The sequence below is a fragment of the Halyomorpha halys genome, unplaced genomic scaffold, assembly GCF_000696795.3.
Source record: "Halyomorpha halys isolate HHAL.00 unplaced genomic scaffold, Hhal_1.1 Scaffold23.1, whole genome shotgun sequence".
In the NCBI taxonomy this organism is placed as follows: domain Eukaryota; kingdom Metazoa; phylum Arthropoda; class Insecta; order Hemiptera; family Pentatomidae; genus Halyomorpha; species Halyomorpha halys.
Genome location: NW_027116062.1, coordinates 77,545 through 96,553, shown reverse-complemented (window position 1 = coordinate 96,553; position 19,009 = coordinate 77,545). Strand labels below are relative to the sequence as shown.

General features: G+C 31.6%; 1 protein-coding gene across 1 annotated transcript in view; it reads left to right on the top strand.

Moving 5' to 3' along the window:
* The window catches only part of CngA (Cyclic nucleotide-gated ion channel subunit A), a 609,564-nt gene that overhangs the window by 581,689 nt on the left and 8,866 nt on the right, over positions 1-19,009 (top strand). Inside the window, exon 14 of the mRNA XM_067052970.1 lies at positions 15,980-16,139. Within this exon, the coding sequence (XP_066909071.1) occupies positions 15,980-16,139 (160 nt within the window). The remainder of the gene's footprint in view (positions 1-15,979; positions 16,140-19,009) is intronic.

The window sequence follows — 19,009 nt, the reverse complement described above, 5'->3', positions numbered from 1 at the left end:
TTAAAAAGGGATACTTTTGAAAATATATACACTGTCTATGCCATGTGATTATTTCCTGGGAGTCCAGGATTTCCTGGCAGGATATTCCCTGCCATTTTCGCTATGTCCTTAATACAACACCGATCTCCCTCATGAAGTTTCTTGTAGTGCTTTAGTTCCGTGAGATCCGAACCGGAGTTCTCTCACGGTGAAGTCTCTTTCCCCAAAGCCTTCACGGAACTTTTCCTTAAGGAAATGGATACATTTATTATATACTCCTTTCTTTTCCCTTTCTACTCTATTCGCCTGATCAAGGTCATAACTTTCATATCTCACTGTGGGATCCAGAATGAATGCTGACTTACCCGTCTTTGGAAAAGCGACAATATTAACAATTCCATTACACATTATAAGTAAAAAAAGAGTCAAAGTACTTGACTGTTACGTATTCCTTAACGCTCTCCCATTCTACTTCTTTTAAATTGAATCATTCAATTATTTACTTCTCCTATCTTTTAAAAAAGATATCTATAAAGAAAGTTGTGAAATCCTGTATTACATCAACCCGAAGTAGACGCCACGAAGAAGTAGTGATCATCCGACTCAGAATAGGACACACATCCACCTCATAACAGAAGAGGCCCCTCCAAAATGTTCGAAATGTCATGTTCAAATGTTCAAAATGTTCGTCGGATGACGAATCCGTAATAGAAAGAGCCATTAAATTCACCCGTAAGACTAACTTAATAATCAGCCTTTAATTATTATAATTATCTCCTTATCTTATTTTAAAATTATTTTATTAAAATAATACTTTATTAAAATGAGAATAGTTACTTATATGCTTTTCATCATCCTTTCCACGGTCGTTACGATTATTAAACAAATTATAATTATCTAGATAGATAATATTTCAAATCTCACGGAAATGAGTCCCACTAGATCTGCACACCTCTGTTAGACTCTGTGGAACAACTAGGCCTTACCAAACCCAACAACCAACGTGTGTTGATGACCAGGCTGTTAAAAGCCCTTTTAAACTAACAAACAAATAACATATTTTTAAAAAAATCACTTTCACTTCTAAAAAGCATAATTTGTTTAATTAACTTAATCACTTTTACTGTCTATCATAACCTTGAAATGTTTTCAAGACGGCATCCAATTATTTCAAATGTGTGGTCTTAAAACAAAAGACTTGTTCAACATCACGGAGCACACTCGCTAAAAGCAGTCATAGTTACATCATTAAAATTTCAAATATTTTCAATGAAACTGGATTGTTGGTAAAAACAGAAATGTCGTTTGAGTTGGGTCTTAAAATTAGTCCTCTTAGGCTGGAGAGAATAACTGAGAAACTACTTGCTTGGAAACAGAATGAAATATGAGTTCTCAGAAACCAGATTTCAGTATGACTAATTAATATCGCGTTGCCTTTTACTGTGAACTATTAAGGTGAAAACCGGTTTTCTAGAAATATCCAGCCCAATTATATAATATTATTCAGACATATATCATATATTATGTTATTTATATTACATAACAGATTGTTCTCTATATAGTAAGGGAAAATATTGCCATCGTAAAAAATTTCAAAATCGAGTTTTCGATGGAAATACACGTTTTCTTAGACCAAATAACCAAGTCTGGCAAAATGGTGTTTGTATTTGAACATCTTACTTCAATGACGAAAAGTGGAATTTAACTGAAATTATAGATTTAAGAAAGTTTTATGCCTCTTATGTTACTGCAACTGTTTCATTAAAGTTGACCAACCGGATGTGGCACTTTAAATAATAGATTTTAAACTTTTTTAGAATTTGATCAAACGATTTTAAAAAACTTTGTAAATAAATGACCTATCGAGTGGTTTTAGTTATCATATACGTCTTATCCTCATTGAAATAACCGAACAGGGCTGAAAAGATGAATTTTACTCTAAAGTACCATTAATTTTATTCATATGAATAATTAACCCACTCAATATTTTTACTAGTAATGAAAGATTGATAAATATAAACTATGAAAGGATTTGACTAATAACTTCAGAAGCTAAGAGGGAAAATATTTTTTTCAACGCTGAAAACACCTTTCTGGAAATAACACTGGTATATACCTGTATGAAGTATGCCTTCACCTTAATGCCAGGAACACTTCACTTTTGGTTAGCTGGTTGGGTTTGAGTGGATCCATGTTTTCTTCTTACCTCCATATTCTTATGCTTCTCTCTCCTCTGCTTCTGAGGACACCTCTACTCACTCATTTTCATTACCGAAGATTGTGAAGAAGAAGAGAAAAAGAACTGTGTTGGCATAATACAAAACAAGATGGCTCTCTCTCATCCGCCGGGTTGCTTCTCTTGCCACCGAGAGCGCTGGAGGAGGCAAGCTTTTGTTGATGGCCACATGGGCGCTGATAGTACCTTTCTGATGGGACCCTCCAATTCAATTCAGACCATAGTGCTAGTATAAGTAGTATTGCCTACATTATGGCAGCCCTTCCAATTTAACCTTTTGGTTGCCGTAGGTTACCCGGAACAATACCGTTGGAAAGTCCAAGATTTTAGAAAGAATAATATGTAGCACATTAGTGTAGGCTAAAAACGCATAAATAGAAGTGAATAATATAGAAATATCAGTTTTGAATCAAGCTAGGATTAATTTCTACTCTAAGTAGGGTGGTAAAGGAAACTCGTGTCGCATCATTAATTATTGAAATTTACAACTTATTAAAAAAAAATATAATGAACTAACTATTTGTTAAATATAAAAATGTAGTGTTTTGGAAAGTGTTCTTTATGATGCTCTGAAACCATCGAATTTTCATATGCCTCGAAGGAATCTCGGGAATGGAATGAGTAGCACAGTATAAAAAAAATTATGTATATGAGCTTCTGTGATGAATCTTTGAAGTTATTTGTTTCCTTTTCAATTAAAAGTAACTCTTTCTAGTTAATATTTTTTTATTTTATCTTCTTGATAATGTTTCAAGTGAGGCTCCCCCGTAGCTCATTGGTTAAGACACTGTCTTACCAATTTGATGTCTAATGGCGGTGCCGGATCAAGGAGCGTTGACTTTTTTCATTGAGTGGTGGTCTCACAAAATGAAAATATTTGGCCCTCAACCATGGTCAGGCAGTATAGGACTCCAATGGGAGTCTGCGCCGAAAAAAAAAAAAAAAAGTTTCATGAACAGTCCAACATACAGAAATATGATACGTAGATGGAATTTTTTAAATAGTTTTAGGACTAACGATGTGACAAGTTTTAGAATTCGGGACAAAATCGAAGATGTGCTTAAAGAGAGTGTTTCAGATAAATTTAATGGGGTGGTATGGGATATAGAGTAATTAAGATTGGACTAGGTAATAGACGAGTGTCCTGTAGATAAAATGAACAGATAAGAAGTAGTGAGGGTTTTTTCCCTTGACAATGAAAATGCATAAGTACAAAATACTTTAAGCTCTTAGCCGCAGATAAACAGCAGATATTGGAGTTGTGAGAAACGAACCTGTTGTGCATTTCTTGTTGTTTCAGTAGTTTATGAAGATGTCTAGTCGCTTGCTTAGATTAAGTCTTGGTCAGAGGATTTCTCCAAAAGTGATAATTGCGATATATTAAGGGATTCTGTCTAGGAGGATGTCGTAACCTTACTACGGAAGATTTTAATTCCTATGACTTCATTCATTAATGCTGTAATAGATAAATTATCTAGAGAATCATCCCATTAAATGGTAACCTAGTATTTTATATCACAAAAAACTAACATGCTGTGGTCTGAAGCGTTGGGTTTGTTTGTATCTTTGTTGTATATCTGTTTTCAAAATGTGTTTAACCTCCTCTTCCACACTGCTGAAATTGTCTTGTTTTTTCATAGCTAATGATCTCATTGAATAAGGATCTTTTTACCTATATTTATAATTTCACAGCTTAGGCTATTTCTTCTTTACACAACTGAAAGCAATAGTGCAAGCAATAGCGAAGATAGGAAGAATCTTGAGGATATACCCATGTTCCGGTAGGCCTGTAGTTCAACGCCACTAGATCCCATGTGACTTTTATTGGAAAACTTGGATCAGAGCTCTCGACATGACCTGTCATCGGCAGTCGGATCATCTGATATATTATATCATTCCAGTCCTGCATAATTTATTTAAATTATTTTATATTATATAAAACTTGAATATTTATGTATGACTAATGATTTCAATTAGTTGTTACATTTTCTGTAAGAGGAAAAAATATAGTGTACAAGATTTCATTAGTATAATTACTTGCATTGAGGTACAACATACTCATAATATATCTTGATAAGTACGATTAATTATTGGTTCTCTCACATTGTTTGCTTACCTGAGGTAGATAGTTAATTATTCGAAAATGTGCAAATAATAGTCTGGTCTTTTTTAAACTTCTAACTCAAACGCATTTAAAAAACATTCCATAAAAACTATTCCACTCCTTTTGCTCGACCACGGATGCGATATTTTACCTTCAAAATAAATGTATAAACAGTGAATAAAAACAATTTAAAACTCGTAGGTGAGGCCCTAAAAAAATTCATTTTATCTACAATTTATTGTTTCAATTCACTAACTGATTTAATTTAATCTGCATGAGTATTCCAATTTAAAAAAAAAAATCTCATTTATTGTAGTCAGTAAAAAGAAATCAAATAAAACTGTACTACCTATTGAAAAACAAAGGTTCTCCTCCACGGCGAACTAGTATCCCGCACTCAGCCTAAATAAATAAAAAGGCTTAGCTTAGCGGATCCGAAGGTTCGATTCCGAAATCATCAACGATTGATGCATTAATTAATACTGATTGCCCATTTCTTCTTGGTCTACTCCTCTTTCATTTAACCTTCGGTTCAGCATTAATTACATTTTTAGGGATTCTTTCATTATAAAAATTACATCAAATACACTTCCATTTAAATACCTAGAGAGGTGTTATTCTCAATATTGTTGTTTTAAATACCTTTAAAGGTACATGTGAATAGATTGAAAATTAAACTAAGTTGGCAAAACAGCGATTCCTTTGCTTTATTGAGATTATATTACTATCCAAGAATAAGGATAAGATTGTTAATTAAAAATGCAATAAACCTAACTAGAGAATGTGGTGAGACTTGGTATTTCACTTATCTTCTTAAGATAATAAACGTTTTTGTTCTGATTGATCAATCTATCAAAATTGAATTATTTCGTCCCTTAATTTTGTTTTTTGTTTATTACTGAATAATTTCTTAACAACAGCTTTTAAATATTTTGGAAATCTACAATGTTCCTTACTTTGTCACAAATAAAATCATACATTATTTGTGACAAAGTAAGGAGCATTGAGGATGTCCTAAATATTTAAAATCTTAAGCCATTTCTTAGAACTACATCTGAACAAACGACTAACATGGAATCCTCATATAAGACTGAAACGACAGGAAACTGCTCGTCGATTCTATTACAACATTTACTAGACAAGCGGTCTAAACTTCCAATCCATTTACAAATGACTGATCTACATGACTGTTATAAGGCCTATCTGGGCATACAAAGTTGAGCTTTGGGGCTCCACTAAACCATCCATTCCTTACAATCCAAAATCATTAGTGCTCCTTACTTTGTCACAAATCAAATCATCCATCAGGACCTTAATGTTCCATATTTAACCGATCTAGGCCGAACTAGATATCATTCCTTCCATTACTAACTCCCTAACCACCCAAACCCAGTAGTTGCTAACCTTGCTTCCTCTTCCATTCCTGACAATCCTCCGAGGCGCCTGAAAAGAATATGGCTACGAGTTCTGCTGATGTAAAACATCATTAGATTGCTACCAATGGGTAGTTTCTCTACACATCTGTAACACTCTATTTTAACATAGATCAACTTGACTAAATATATTATAATTTACAGTTTTAAATAGCAATAAATAAATAAAAAAATATTTATTTTTACATTTTTTTATTTGCATCTGTAAATCTAGTTTACAACCAGCAAATGAGCTATTCTATCCAAGTATGGCAAGAGTTGGCATGAGGGAAACAGCACCCAGTGGTGCATCCTCCTGACATTAAGTAAATTATTTGATTGCACTAGGAGGTCCCGTATCCAACTCCTATTCAGCCTACGCCGTGTTACCTCAGGGATGTCATGTGTTGCCATCTTTGTATTGAATTTATTGAAATGTCCATGTAGCGTGTTGTGAAACCGTTTGTAAGTTATATGAATGTGGTCCGTTACAAGCGGAATGCGTAGGTCGGTTTGAATGGTCTGGTTTGAAACGTGAAGTGATGAGTTCGTTGCCAGTATTAAAAATTGCGATTGAAAAGTTTGTATTTTCTGAATATGTGTCTTTTTAGCAGGTCCATAAATTTGATAGGCGAAAGTCCATATGGCTTTTAGTAAGTAATAATATACGTTAAGTCTGAGCGATAATTTAGAACGTCTGTGTAGTATCGAATATAATTGTCTCAGTCTGAAATTTAGCATTTTACGTTTTGTCTTGACGTGTAGGCCCCATACAACCTTCTGTCATAGTCCTAAATAAGTTACAGTATTTGTTTTAGATGACTGAAATTCGATGAACAACAGTTGAGTATCTTAATAAGAACTCATTATTATTTAAATTAAAACAAAAAAAAATCACAAATATATGTTTTTTTAATCTTTCAATATAATAATTAGAATGAGAAATGTTATTTTTAATATGTTACGAAATAAAACGTCTCAAAATACAGCTCCTACTTCCCCTTCCCCTGTATGTCTCCTACGTGGGCTTCTCATTAATTTTTGTTATCTTTCAATTTATTGATTAATAATTAAACCTAATTAAGCTCCATGAGTAAATCGAATGCTGTTCTCTTTACAGTTCCTGATTAATGCAAATTAAGATTGATTTAAATTTTTTATTATTATTTCATTATCATGGGTGAATTATCAGGTCGTTTATTTAAAATAAAAACATTACTTTTTTTTGGGGGGGAGGGGGTTATTCAAAAATTCTTTACGTTATTTCAAGATCTATAAGCTGAATTCTTTCAAAAACCCGAGCCCTTAAAATTACTGAAGCGATAAAAGTCCCTTTCAGGAATCCGTTTCCTTTCAGACTCCTTGCTTTCATGAAGCAGGAATTAAAAATCTTATATATTGAAAGAATTTTATGTAAACCGATGACCATATTTCGACTGATTAAAAGTCTAATACTTTTAGATTTCATCCGAAAATATGATGAATTATTTCATAAAGCCAGATATTATTGTATACCTATAAATACGAGTGTAAGTCGATATTTATCCGTAATTTAGTTATATTTTTGTTTATGTTAACATCACTGTCATTTTAGCGTCATCAACGCATGCTTTGTTTATTTGTTATTATGTCTATGTAAGTTTCAAGCTGCTAGGTTAGTTTCGTTATCGCTGTCGTGCTGTAAATCATGGCTGCTCCGCTTTCTGTTTGCACCAAAGAAGACCAACGTTTAATGATCCGTTTATTTTTGTGGTCGAAAGGCGTATCAGGGGCCGAAATTCATCGAAGACTTTCGGTACAGTATGGAAACAGTGTTTTGTTAGAGTGTTTACGAATAGATTGAAAAATTCAAAAATGGTCGCACAATTGTTACACACGATGAAGTAGCCAGATAACCGTTTACCAGAACAAACGAAGAAAACATTTGAGCGTTCGTGTGAAATGGTGCTCTTAGACAGACGAGTAACTATTGACAAAGTAGCACATCGTCTGCAAATTAGTCACGGTTCTGCCTACGAAAACATCCTCAACAGATTTGTGTTTCATAAAGTTTTTACAAAATGGGTCCCAAAACAACTCATACAGTTGCATAAACAAATGCGCTTAGACACCTGCCAAAAACATTCGGATCACTATGGTAACGAACGGGACAACTCCTTTGACAGGATTATTACTGGTGACGAAACATGGATCCATCATTACGAGCCGGAGAGTAAACGGCAGAGTATGGAATGGAAACATCTAAATTCGCCATTTAAGAAAAAGTTGAAACCCCACCACCACAGGAAAACTGATGCTTACGTTTTTTTTTTTTTGGAACTCACCAGGACCAGTACTTGAACAATATGAGGAAAGGGGCAAACAATAAACAGTGAACGTTACAGTGAATTGCTTATTGCCAAGCTAAAGCCTGCAACTCGTAGCAAACGCCGACTGGTGTAAAAGGTGTGTTGTTTCACGACAATACCCGTCCTCGTACTGTTGCCCACACTGCTGAAACGCCCCAGAAACTCAATTTTGAAGTTGGGCTCCTCCTCCACATAGTCCCGATCTTGCCCCTTCTGACAATCACTTGTTTAGTCCACTCAAAGAGTAATTAAGGTCTATTTACCTTGGATGAAGCAATGAAAGAAGCGGTGCATTCCTGGCTTCTAGCTCAACCGAAATCCTTCTTTTATGAGGGCATCATGAAGCTTGTACATCGATGGACCAAGTGCGTTGAAAAGCATGGGGACTATGTCAAAAAATGATGTGCTTGTAAGTTTTCTATTTGATTACAATAAAATATTTCTACTATATTTCGGATAAAAACTGGGTTAATCTAGTATATCTGGGTGGTCATGGAAACCTAAATAAATCGAATTGCCTAAAAATCGAGTTACGAGTTAGTCCCGAGGGTGTGAACTGTCCTCAGGACATCTACGTTGTGTTAAATAGGTTAAGTCTAAGTGTTTTCCATCGAGAATCTCTACTCAATAGAAAAAGAATGGGCTATATATTTTTTTCACAACCACATATATAAGTAAGTGAAATTATTTTGATCGTGAAAAATTTCGGATTCGGGTTTTTGACAGAAGTATATGTTTGAGGTACTCTGAGTAAAAAAAAACCTAGTCTCGCAAAATGGTCTGTGTGTCTGTGAACATCCTGTTCCAAAAAGGAAAGACCTACGAAACTGAAATCACATATTTAGAAGAGGTGTATGTCTGAAATGTGACAGCAACATTTTCGTTAAAATCGACTCACCGGAAGTGCCAGTTTATTGAATCGATTTTTCACATTTTTGTATAAAACAACTTTAACTGTTTTAAATAAAGTCGGTATATCAATGTGGGATTTTATAGTTTTTAATATCATATAAGTTTTATCCTCATGCAAATTGTTTAATAGAGTTCAAACGCCGAATTTTCAAAACATCCACTAAATTTCGTTTATTCAAAAAAAATAAAATAAACAGATCTGATTGCTACCAATAATAAACAATAGATAAATACAAAATATTATAGAATTTAATGCATAAATAAAGGAAAAATAGAAACATGCGATTATAACCACTCGATTTTCTATAGACCTGGACGTTTTCCAATGATGGTATACAATATTGTGGTTTCTTTTTCTACTGAGATTGTTCTACAGACTGCCTCGAAGTTATTAGTGTAGTTAAAAAGTAAACTCTGCCTACGTCCAGTAAGAAAAAAATAATATATTTTTGGCAGATGTATCAGTATTCAAGACTTATAATGTACCAATACCCAGCAGTTATAATTATGGTATCTATTTCTAAAATATATATATACCAAAAAATATGAATAGCGATTGAAAACACCTACGAAACTATAGAGCCTTCTTCTAAGCTTATTTGTTTTAAACTAACGCCACTCACGCCAGTTTCACACGGTTACTTATGTACAAATTCAAGCAGACGTTTTTTCCTCTCCTAAAATAACGGTACTCGTATTCTCACTCTCAAGACCGCGGGTTCAGGGAGGTCGCAATGAGAGCGAAAACCGTATTCAAACGTATGTACGTTTACGGATTTTTTCACGCCCTCTCTTGTTTTATACTATGCTAATAAATATATTTTAACTCATCATACCTTAAGTATTATCTGTGTAATTACATATCTGATCTTTTTTGTTGTTGTCATGTTAACGTTAAAATTATCATAGCCTCACCCAAATGTCAAACAACACGATCTTCATAGTTTTTTTACAACAAACCGCCTCATTATAAAATAATGTTCTTTGAATCTGAAATATATATTGCATTTTGTAGTCATTGTTCTTTTATATTTTTATTTAAATAGAAATTGAATTAAAACTGTCTGAAATTTAATATAATTTATTGAATTGCCTACAAAATTGTATAAATGTTCATGTACTATTGACATTTAGTTGAAGATTGTATCATTAAGATAAGTTCACATTCCCACTCTTTTTGGTTTGTTTTGTTCACTGTGACTTTTTTTTTTTTTTTTTTTTTGTAAACGCAGAAATGATTTACAAAACTCTAAATATTATTGTGTAAAAAAAAAATAACAAATTACCCTAGCTACATCCAACCATCTAAAAATTTATTTTATTCTATAATAAAAATAATCTTTTTGCAGTCTATTCACCCTAATACATATGTTAGTAAATAAAAAATCAATAAAAATTTACAGTTTGTGATATTGACTAGTTTTCGTAGTGTCCAACTGTTTATGCAGATATTTTTTTTAATTTACAAATATTCAATAAAAAAAAAATATCTATCAAATCTTTATTGGAAGCATATATTTCACTCACGAATGGATGTGCTTTATTTCTTTATTTTTGTTTCCACAGTACTAAAGTCGAGGAAGCTTTGTATTCATATGGGGAAAAATAGGATGTTCTCAAAATCGAAAATTTTCACTAGCATTTTACATTTTAGATATAAAAAAAATAAATAAAGGACAAAATCGGTTATGCGCTTGTTCGTGGTCGTGCACAATCGATCGAAGCGTAATTGGTTTTTAAATTGATTTCGATTTTGATGTAATTTTCAGGAATTGTGCGAGTTAATCTTTTATTAATTTTATAAAATTCAATTTACTAATTTTTCTTACGCATGTTTAAAGGTATTTTTTTCGGTGTCCCTATTTTTTGAAAATGCCCGTTAGATTTGGCTAAATTTGGAGGTAATTCGGGTCGGGGTTTTGTATAATATGGTTCTAGTATCAATTTCTTGTTCAGTCATCAGTGTTTAATCGTGTGAAAAACGCCTTTCTGAATATTCCTATATGGCTTTTCACGTAAATGTTATTCTCAAACAACGAATCATTAGCCTTCAAATATTGATAATTAACTAACAATTAGAAATTTAAGGAAAGAAAAAAAGTATAGCTTCCAAAAAATACAACTTTAGAGAAGAAATAAGAAAAAACATTTATTTAAAAAAAAAGAAGTTAAAAACAGTAAAGAAGCTATGCAAACCAATTTACTTTTTTCTTTAATTTTTACTGCCTATTTATTGAAATAAGTTAAACTTCACTTTTACATATTATTTTCAACCATTGCATTCCAACCTAGATGATAGATTTTTTTTATCTTATTACTTTTCCTTAAGGTTTATTTACAAATGAAAAAGGAGGGTATCATTTAATAAAATCAGACTTTTAATTATATTTAATCATACCTTGAAAGTGGCTTTTGAATAGAGGCTTCCAATTGTGTGGGAATCGATCCATAGGAGGAGGCAGCTCCTTTCGTCTTCAACCTTATTCCGAAAGGATATCAGGACTCATCCTACGGCCTTCTAAATAAATATATTCAAACAACAGACCTCTTGATGAGTTTGGTTTGTTCAGACAATCTGTTTTTTGCACAGATATTATTCTTATTTTAGAACGTTTAATATCTCCAGTTTGATTACAGCAAGAGAAACTTGGCGATTTCTGTTAGCCACATTCCAGGTTTCTACTAACTGTACCAGAAAATAATTTTTATACCAAGTGATCCAAGATCCTTGATAAAAACAAGTTATTTCGCCCCAATTTTTGATTAATTTAAGGAAAATTGTATGCAATTAAGAATCAAATTGCACATTTATGACTCTGTCAACCATACTAACTAAAATATTCATTTTCGAGTTCTTTTAAGTAAAAATAAAAATTAAGTATTTGTATCTATCAGAAAATGCTTCTATTTTTACCTAGACTATACAAAAGTTACAGAAATAGTCTTAAAATAGATATTTAAAGAGCTCACACGCTGAAGAGAATCTTATATAAGAAAAACTTTTTCATTCGGTGCTTTATATCCTTAAAACTACTTACGACACCAAAACATGTTCGATTCAATCCCAGTGCCCGAGAAATAGTTTTTCAAAAGCAATATTTTTTCCCAAATAAAGAAAAATCAATATTTTATTAATTTATTTTGAATAATATTTTGAAAATTACGACTCTTACCAAAAAAAAGTTTTTTTAAATTTTTTTTTTTCTCTTTGGTTCTTAGACTAATAATGTCAAAGAATTCTCAATTAAATTTATTTTCTAAAGTATTCTTCAATGACACCTCACTTATTCCCCTGAATAGATCGATTCTTCGACAAACGACTGACTTGGAATCCTCACACAAGACTGAAAAGACTGGAAACATATCGTCTGCTCCGTTAAAAAAATAATTTCATAAAGATTCTTTCAAAAATTCATGAAACAGTTTTATGGAAAAAGCTTCAATTCATAAAAAAATTCACTTACCATGTTTTACGACCAAATGCCTGAAATATTTCCAAAAACCGAGGTATTCTAAAAATAAATTTTAAACTGTAGTCAAGGGATAATTATATTTTATTTATGTCCATGTTTTATTTTACTCTTGTAATACTGCTCCCATTTCGTTGTAAGAATATTTTGTTTATTTTTTTATAACAAAATAAAGACTTTAAATGTTTAACATATAACTTGATTTAGATGATTCCTTTATATAGCCGATAAGATTTAATGTGGTCCTTCGCCTTGTTTTATCTCCCCCCAGCCGTCAGCAGCCTAATTATTTTCATGAATGAAATCACTGGCTTCCTCGGAATCCTATCCTATAATATTGTGCCATTAATTTGAGCACCAGTAGACTTTGAGACTATTATTAACATATTTCTTTATGTATTATTACCCCTAGGACAACCTAGTGAACAATGCAATAAATACTAGTCCCTTTAAATGTGTACTCACTCGTTCCTTTATAGTCTGAATATTTATAATTATTATGTACACTTAAACATTTTTTAACCTTTTATTCAGCGTTTTTGACAATAATAAATATTGAAAACTCTTGAAGTGGCAATTATTTATGATTGATTTTCTTCATTTATAATTTATTATTTATAATAAATTGAAATTAGGACTCCAAAAAAAGTCACAATAAAACTACTTTCTGTATTTTTGTAATAATACGAATTATCTGTGCTGTGAACCAGAGTAGGATGAAAAATGGTAATTCCAGCAACTCTTGATGTAAAATTCATAAGATTGTCTAATTTTTAAGAGGTTTTAACGACAGAATGAATATCATGCATTATTCTTTTTTTTTTTTTTAGTAATTTATTCATTGTTATTTACAACTGTATAAAAAGATATCCAACAAGTAAATTTGCTGTAGGTGATATAGTGATAGAGAACTCCAATAACATTTCTAGAGGAGATCTCAAGGCCATCTTCTTTTCAAACGCCTAGGTGGATTATTAGGTAATGAAGGAGAAGCCAGGTTAGAAACAAGTGGATTTGGGTGGTTGGGAAGTTTATCATGAAAGGAATGGTATCTGGTTCTGGCCATATCGGCAACACATGGAACATTGAGGTCCTGATGGATGACTTGATTTGTGACAAAGTAAGGAGTATTAAGGATTTTGGACTGTAAGGATTGGATTCGGGAGGAATTTGATGGTTTAGTGGAGCCCCAAAGCTCAACTCCGTATGTCCAGATAGGACACATAATAGTCATGTACATCAGTCTTTTGTAATGGATTGGCAAGTTAGATTGTTTGTCTAGTAAATGTTGTATTATTCATTTTAAAATATTTTTAATTTATTATCGTTTCCACTACCGAAACATAAATTTGTTAAGCAATTCAAAATTAGAGCTGATCCCCTTTTTATTTTCGAAAGTTTATACCATTAATTTATGGATAAAATATTAATATTTGCAATATTTTGAAATAACTAAGGTTTAAGCTAAGGTCTCCTCTTATTCCTTAAAACTACAGTGTTGGTATGAGAGCAGATGTAAAAAAATGTTATATTTTTCCTAAGGTCAATTAGTACAATTTGTTTATAACAATTTTTAAAAACTCCCCTTCATTTTCTTAAAGCTCTTAATAATTAATTTCAGTTTATTAGTCATTTAACCTGTGTAACATTCATTATATCCCTCTTTTACTCCTTTTACGTTACAGGGAAAATTAAAAATTAACAACTCAGTGAATGTTAAATAATTCAAAATTAGCATGTTCTCCCTTATCTAAAATTTAGTAAGAACTGAGTTCTCTTTAAGAGCCAGTCAGTATAAACATAAAATAAATAATACAATATAAGTTATAATCTTTCAAGGACAAAATTTGAACCCTTTCTTTTACTTTTTCAATTCTTTAATTTATTAGAGATTTCAAGCTTATAATATTCTTTTCATACTCTTATCATATTTTTGTCTGTATCAACAACTTGAAACCAGGTTCAGCCTTAAAAAAAATTATTTGATTCTAGACGATAACGTTGAATGCGTATGTATGAATATTTTATGGAAAAAAAATAATAATAATAATTGGTAAAAAATAACGATTGTAAGTTGTTGATAAAGACAAAAATGTGTTATGGTATGGAAAGTTTAGGATGGGCTATTCAAGCTCTAAAAGTCCGATATTTCAAAGATGTGAAGTGAAACAGGGTTTAAATTTTGTCATTAAAATATTATAATTGATATAGTATTAATTAATTTTTTGAAATAATTTTTTTTTAATGATACTTATTTACGCTCTTACCCCATTACGGAGGAATAGTGTAGTGTATCTATTGACAAATCTTCATCTTAAAAAGCAAAATTATCAACAGCCTACCAAATATAAACTTTTAAGATTTTAGTCCAATTCCTGGTCCGATCGGGTTTAAAACTAGGTGATTCTTTATCACCTATCTTATTTAATCTATCAGTGGAATACATCATTAAAATTGTGATGAATACCGAAAAGGGTTTAACTTTGGGTGGTAAAATACCAGTGCTTGGCTATCCAGATGATTTGGTATTATTGGGTGATGACAAAGAATCTATAGAACTAAATACAACCACGCTAATAAAATCCAGCAAGGAACTAGGTCTTGAAATAAATACGGATAAAACGAAATATATGGTTAGCAGTAGAAACGCGAGCAATTTCGGTGATATAGATATAGGAGGAAATACGTTTGTACAGATAGATAAGTTTAAGTATTTAGGTTCTACGGTAACTAGAAAAAAGGAAATTGATGAGCAAATAAAAGCTAGGTTGAAGGCGGGAAATGCTTGTTATTTTTCAATTTCGAAACTGCTTAGCTCGCGCCTCCTATCGAAAAACTTAAAAATTAGAATTTACAAAACCATTATCCTTCCCACTGTTCTTTATGGATGTGAGGCGTGGCCTCTTACACTAAGGGATGAACAGCGTCTTAGGGTTTTCGAAAATAAAGTATTACGCAAAATATTCGGACCGAAAAAGGTTGAATTAACGGGAGAATTTAGAAGATTACACAACGCTGAATTAAGGGACCTACATCCTGTAAATATAATTCAAGTTATAGCATTACGGCGTATATGATGGCCATGTAAGGTTGTAGAGCTTAGTAGCGAACGGATCCCTAAAATGGTAATAAACACTGAACCAACGGGTAAACGTCCGAGGGGTAGACTGAAACGTAGATGGGAGGATTGTATTAAAACAGATTTAGTAGAATTGGGTTTAGAGGGGCATCACTGGAAGGATGTATGCAGAGAGCGTTTGGTGGTTTCGGCATCGAACCTTAGGGTTCGTTAAGCCTTCATTATTATTAAGATTTTAGTCCACAACTACCCCTACTTACCTTATATCTTGTTAATAATGTAAACTAAAGAACCACAAATGATATACCATAGCTTTTGGACACTAAGTTTCTTACATAAAATTATAGTAATGCCCTTTCAAATTGGTAAACATTAGTAATGTTTCGTGATTGGAAGTTTCCTAGCTAGTTTCAGATCGTTTCCTGCCGTTTTGTTTCAGATCGTCTCGTCGGTAATTTACAAACTCGATTGGCTCGATTGCAAGCAGAGTACCTGAGCCAGCAGACCAAACTGAAACAGCGGCTGTCCAGGGTCGAGCGGAGGGACGGCGTTAATCTGGTCCAGCAGCAGAACCAGAGCTCATCAGATCAGAAGTGCAGGTGAGTTTGGAACAGTTTAAATTTTGAGCTATAATAAAATATTTGTATTACCATTTTGAACTGTGTTTGAGAATGTTGAATCATGAATAAAGGAAAAACAAAATTCACAATACACAGATCTCTCTGGGAAATTGAAAAAAAAATGGCAACTAACAGTATTTATGAAATCAAACAATTTTCATAAGACGAATAGGGTCTAGAAGTAGAAAGTTAGCAATTGGCCTTAGGTCAAAAGGCCGAAACGTTATTAAAATGTTGAAAATATATATATAAATAAATTAAGATTGTTACAAATAAAATAAATATCAAAATATTTTATTCTTTTATTATTCATGTATTAATTTTGTTTTGGTAAAATTTATTTATTTGTTTGTGATCTACTGCTGTGACTATTATTTCTCTGGTTCGATCTCACATTGCTGTCTAATAGTGAATTTGTTTAACGGGTCACTGGGGGGAATCTGAAAGGAGGTATTCGATTGAGTGAATTTGTCGATAAAATGAAATAAAAATTGTGAAATGGTGAAATGGAACAAGAAAGAGAAAGAAAAAAGGAATGAATTGAAATATTTGTATTTAGAATATAGACTGAAATTGATTGTAAAAGGAAACTGTGGAAAAAAAAATTGTTTTCTTTCTTTTTTATTATATCATGTAAATATAAGTAATTTTTTTTTTTCAGTTTTCTAGACACCACTTGCATATCTTATATTATACATATCTCCTTACCTACATGATATTATATTTCATCTGTCACTGTTTTCAATCTACTACCATCCAATTCCACGATTATCAATCAATTTAAAAAAAATTTTATTATTCAATTATCAGTTATCAATTTTTTATTATTTATGATTTAATTCAATATTTTGTATATTTCTAAATCTGTTTGTATACTATTCCTTTTCAATTGTATGTTTCTCTAAATGTTGTTGTTATCTCTTTTGGTCTATAGCCCTGATGAAGACCTGAAATTCAGGTCGAAACGTCGGCATAAAATAAATAAATATGGTTTTGTTTATTTATGTTGTTCTTTGGTGACCGCACTCCCCGACAAACTTCTTCAATCATTAATCTACGGTCAACTATCTACACCTCATTATGTAATTTATATGTGTCCGATCACGGATTGATTAGTATGGTATGTAATTTAGCAACCAGATGTATTTGGGCAGTATGGATGAATAAAGCATTTCTCTCTCTTTATTTATATAAAATCTGGGTTGTATGGTCTTAAGGGATTTTTATCTAAAACGTTTTGATTGGTAGTTCATAAATTTATAATTATATGTACTTTAGCAGAATATGCAAAATAAATAAAAAACTTAATACCCTTATGGTAATTATAGGTTTTCTTATCAATAATTAATTATTACTTGCCTAATAAACTATAAACAATAAGTTACTCAAGATAAATGTTGAAGTAATGCAGCATAGGTTCTGTGTCATGATAAACATTGCATAAAAATGACTCGAACAAACATCTTTGAAAACTACAAATGTCTCTTGGTTAAAGCCAGTGTATGAGGATAAGCCCTGGGTAGACATTCTGAGATATGCCCGCTCCGTGCAGTATGTTGCCTGGCGAAAATGATCTCAGCTGTTTTATCATATTGCTATTGTCGTGTTTAACTTTTCTCACCAGGATATTTCACTTTTTTATCTTGGATTTTCTTTCCTAGGAAATTGTTTGTTATTGTTTATTATAATGTTGAGAAGAAAAAAACTTATGAAGTATGGCTCACCATGAAGAGTAGATTTTAGCTTTTTTTTTTGTAGTTATAATGATGCATGAACTCTGGCTTTTAAATAAAATTACAATATCACAGATATATTTTAATATTTAAGTAATTTACAATAGTCAAAACATTAAACAAACGAGTTTATTAGGGTGTTGAGATGAAAAAAGATTCCGTTCATAATATTATCAATATTATGTATTTGTTCGTACTACGTTTTGGGTTACACTATCTACAAGTACTAATATTCTTCATCTATTTCTTTTTGAAATATTGCCATTTAGTCACATTAATTAAAATTTATAACACAACCGGTAAACCTGAAACACAGTAGAAATAAATATACAATATTGATAATATTCTATATGGAAGTTCTTTTTCACCTCAACATCTTAATAAATTCAGTTGTTTAATGTTTTGACTATTCTAAATTACATGAATATTAAAATTTATCTGTGATATTGTAATTTTATTTCAAAACCAGAGTTTATGCATCATTATAACGAGAAAAAAAATACTGTAGTTATGCTAAAACCTACTCTTCATTGGGAGCCATACAAAAACATTTTTTTTTTTAAATTCTGTTTATTTATACGTTTGTAAACATTACATATTAAGTTTTAAAATTGTATATATTATATAGAGTAAGTTATATTTTATGAAGTTTTAAGTTATGAAAATTCGACATATAAGCACTGTCAGATTATTTCTGTGAGAATATGACTTAGTTAATAATAAAAAAACGTTTAATTGTACATTTAAGATAATGATTGTAATCAAGATCGTTTGATTTGAAAGCAAATATTTTCTAAACAATAAATAAAAGTTTTAGAATCGATAATATAGAGTGACTCTTCCGTTAAATCTATTTTCAAGAAAAAATATAACAGTCCAAACATATACTTCTCTTAAATACGGAATATCAATTTCGTATATTTTCTAACTTGATATTTTGTTATTTGGACTCAGGAGGCTTTAGAACATATATTTATATTGAAAACTTGGATTCGAATTTTTTACACTTACTTCAGTCTTCTCACCTACCATAAGAATCCGTTTCAGGAAAGTAGCTTCTGTTCAGGGAAATACTAAAGCCTTCTGCACTGCTGAGTCTTGGCTCAAGTCCTATCA